This window comes from Sinocyclocheilus rhinocerous, unplaced genomic scaffold, assembly GCF_001515625.1.
Source record: "Sinocyclocheilus rhinocerous isolate Xijiao unplaced genomic scaffold, SAMN03320098_v1.1 scaffold5672, whole genome shotgun sequence".
NCBI classification, from domain to species: Eukaryota; Metazoa; Chordata; class Actinopteri; order Cypriniformes; family Cyprinidae; genus Sinocyclocheilus; species Sinocyclocheilus rhinocerous.
In genome coordinates this window covers 112,626-116,690 of record NW_015636356.1, presented here as the reverse complement: position 1 = coordinate 116,690, position 4,065 = coordinate 112,626, and the positions used below count along the sequence as shown (strand labels likewise).

At 39.8% G+C, this 4,065-nt stretch overlaps 1 protein-coding gene across 1 annotated transcript in view; it reads left to right on the top strand.

Moving 5' to 3' along the window:
• Positions 1-4,065, top strand: part of LOC107747745 (venom phosphodiesterase 1) — a 33,073-nt gene that overhangs the window by 22,519 nt on the left and 6,489 nt on the right. The window contains exons 11-18 of the mRNA XM_016562334.1: positions 6-114; positions 216-338; positions 428-459; positions 1,825-1,952; positions 2,038-2,107; positions 2,233-2,320; positions 2,497-2,669; positions 3,064-3,112. Coding sequence (XP_016417820.1) covers positions 6-114; positions 216-338; positions 428-459; positions 1,825-1,952; positions 2,038-2,107; positions 2,233-2,320; positions 2,497-2,669; positions 3,064-3,112 — 772 coding nt within the window. The remainder of the gene's footprint in view (positions 1-5; positions 115-215; positions 339-427; positions 460-1,824; positions 1,953-2,037; positions 2,108-2,232; positions 2,321-2,496; positions 2,670-3,063; positions 3,113-4,065) is intronic.

The window sequence follows — 4,065 nt, the reverse complement described above, 5'->3', positions numbered from 1 at the left end:
CGCAGCTGATCTTGGCTCTGCAGGGAGTGGACAGAGTCATCGGTCAGCTGATGAACGGCCTCAAACAACTCAACCTTCATCAGTGTGTCAACATCATCATCGTCGCCGATCATGGTAACACACACACACATACAATCAGCCGTGAGGAAACACACTCTGTGCAAGTGTGACGTGTGTGTGTGTGTGTGTGTGTGTGTGTGTGTGTGCGCGCGCAGGTATGGAGGAGACCAGCTGTGAGCGTAAAGAGGCTCTTCAGAATTTTATAGGTGATGTCAATCATCTGTACGTCAGTGAAGGGCCTTTTGGACGAATCAGAGCGAAAAACACAACACACACCTGTAAGTCAAACACACACACACAAAGTTTAGAACAGCCCTAGTGAGTGACGTGTGTCAATAAACTGTGTGTGTGTGTGTGTGTTTGACAGTGGACGCAGCTGGACTCATAGCAAACATGTCGGTAAGAGTCACTGCACACTACAGTACACACTACACACTTCCTGCTGTTGTTTAGGGACAGTATTCAGATCAAGGTTATGATCGTTAAGTAAAACTATTGTTGTAAATTGAAAAAAAGCTGAAATAAAATACAATAGAATATTAGATAAAAATTAAATGTTAAAAAAAATTAAAAATTTCAGTTAGTTGCTAAAGCAACATTTCTCATTTTCATTTATGATGAAGCACTAAAATTACTAACTGGAAATAGAGTAAATAAAAACCAAGACCAAAATACAAATAAATTAAACCTAGATAATAATATTAAAATAATGACAAAAGCACATAACAAAATTACTAAAAATGCAACTAAAATTAAAATAAATACTGAAGGTGCAAAAATAAAAGCTAATTCAAAATATTAATAAAAACTCATAGTATATAAATAATACTAAAATTACACTGATTCAGATCTAATCTGGTTGTATTATTTAATAAACATAATAGACATAAATGCACCTATTTTGTATTTTAATTGAGTTTAAGTCATAATTATTTCTATAGTGCTTTATACAACAGATTTTTTTTCAAAGCAGCTTCACAGAAATAAACAAGAAAATAAGTGTTAATGTCTCAACTTTCTTCAATTAGGAATCAGACACTTCTATTTCAACTCTAAATCAGATCTACAGAAGATAATAAAACTGATTGAAAAGTTTCAACTTCAACTAAATTAATCCGTTTTATTGAATATTAATTGTCTTAAAGCCCTACTGGTGGTTTAAAGGGCAATTAATATGCAATAATATTATTAGATTAACAGCACTTGCACTACTGGATGAGAACAAAATTTGAGCTGACACTATTGTCTTCTAAATTGTGAAGTTATTACAAGTGAAACTAACATTTAATTTTCAGTTTCATTACTTATGAATTTTGCAACATTAACATTGTAATTTCGTTGTTCATAACTGTAAAGCTGCTTTGACACAATCTGTACTGTATAAAGTGCTGTAGGAATAAAGGTGAAATGACACAGTGACACAAAGGGTGTAATGACATTATAAGTAGCATTTTGAGGAAAAAGAACATTCTTTCCACTCAGCAGTTTCGCAGTGTGTTGTGTGTGCAATATTACGTGTGTGTTATGTGTGTGTTACATGTGTTACGTGTGTTACATGTGTGTTATGTGTGTTACGTGTTACATGTGGGTTACTTGTGTGTTACGTGTGTGTTACGTGTGTGTGTTACATGTGTTACTTGTGTGTTACGTGTGTGTTACATGTGTGTTACCTGTGTGTTACCTGTGTGTTACGTGTGTGTTACGTGTGTGTTACGTGTGTGTTACATGTGTGTTACCTGTGTGTTATTGGCTGCTGTTGTTCAGTGTAAGCAGCCGGAGCAGCAGATCAAGCCCTACCTGAAACATCACCTGCCCAAACGTTTCCATTACGCCAGCAACAGACGCATCGAAGACGTCAGCGTCCTGGTGAACCCGCGCTGGCTCTTTGAGAGGTACCACACTCACACACACACACTCATGTTATGTAGAGACTAGCACATGTTCTGATGGTGTGTGTGTGTGTGTGTGTTGCTGCAGGTATCCTGGGTCTCTCACGTTCTGCTCAGGAGGAAATCATGGATATGATAATGACATCTACAGCATGCAGGTGTGTGTGTGTGTGTTTGCAGGTCTCTGTGTGTGTGTGTGTGTGTGCGTGTGTTGTTGACACAAAATTTTGCACAGATATTTGCTCTGATGTGCAGTTTGAACAAGTTACTCTGTCTCTCTCAGGCCTCGTTTCTCAGTTTAGGACCAAAATTCCACTTTCAGACAGAAGTGGAGCCATTTTCCAACATTGAGCTGTACAACCTCATGTGTGGTACGAAACCCACAAAACACGACATCTGAGTTTATTTTTAGAGCACAACCGAAGCTGATCTGAAGTGCTTTACAGTAGGGAATAAAGTAGCATCATAAAGTAAATATAGAAGGTGAACACACAGCACATCCAACACACATCTAACCTGTCAATCTGTTCCTCTCTCTTCCTGTCAGACGTGCTGGAAATCACTCCATTCCACAATAACGGGACTCACGGGAGTCTGAACCACCTGCTGCGGATGTCGGTTTACAGCCCCAGTCACCCGACAGAGCAGAGCGGCCCGGAGCAGTGCCCGATCACCAGCCTGGAGCCCACACACACACTGGGCTGCAGCTGCACTGCACTGGTACACACACACTCACACTCACTCACACACACAACTTTGTGCATTTTTATTTTCTCAAAAAAACTCACTCTGTATGATTTATAAGCGTTTTGAAAAATGGGGACATGGGGTAATGTCCTCATAAGTCACCTTCTCCTTGTAATACCTATGTCATACCCATGTCATTATACAAATTTGTGTCCCCATATGTCACAAAAACGCGCACACACTAACACGCACACACACACTCACACACTAGGCAGCATTATATTTAGTTTTTTTCATCCTTCCGTTAATGAAAATAAATTTTAGTAGTTTTAGTTGTAGTTAACAATAATAACAGCACTGCCACTGACAGCTCCACTAATCTAGCTCTGTTTGTGTGTGTGTGTGTGTGTGTGTGTGTGTATTTCAGAGTGGAAGTGACATCAACGCGCATCTGAATCTCACTGATGCTGAAGGTGAGCAGTGATAATTTTCGTCATAATTTTCGTCAGCATTTTTTCACCGACAAAAACGAGACGATAACAAAATAAAAACTTGTTTTGAATGACAAAAACTATGACGAAAATCTATTGACATTTAGGGAGGGACGATTTGGGAAGAGATCCAGTCAGATCGAATCTCCAGCGTGGTTAGGAGGTCAGATGCGTGTTCCCACACACTGGAGAGTTCCTGAAACTCTTTCTCTCACACACGTCTGTTTCATAACAGCAGGTTTCGTTCATTCACATCGCACATGTGTGTTGACCGTGTGACGCCGTATAGCAGAAGTTCATGACATGCTTCAAACTCAAAGCCTTTACCAACAGTCTTCTGTGATATAGACTTCTGTGGAAGTTCACATGCTGCAGTAAACTAGTGACTGTTATTGCAGGCATTCCTGTAGATTAAATAGCATTTGCAACAACAAAATCATGGGTTTGATTTCCAGGGAATGCATGAACTGATCAAATGTTAACCATGAATGCAGTATAAGTCGCTTTGAATAAAAGCATCTGCCACGTGCATCAATGTAAATGATTTGGTCCATTAGACCGGCTTATTTACATTTACACTGATGCTTTTGGCATATCTTTTCAGTTCCCTAGGAATCAAACCCATGACGCTGGTGTTTCTCCTCTGATCACCTGCTGATAGGGAAAGTTTGGTGTGTAGAAAATCAAGAAGTGACTGTGTAAGATGACTGGGCAGGACTTATCAAACTCGTGTCAGCGTGTAGGAGCACTGTTGAGATAACATTGAGGTTACGTGATGTTGAAAGCTGTGAGAGTCACGATTACTCAGACCAGAGCTGATCAAGTTCAGCAGGAAGTCTTTGACATTCTGTGTCAGTCACCTGCTAAACAGCTGATCATAACGGACTCTGTGTGTGTGTGTGTGTGTGTGTGTGTGTGTGTGTGTGTGTGTGTGTGTG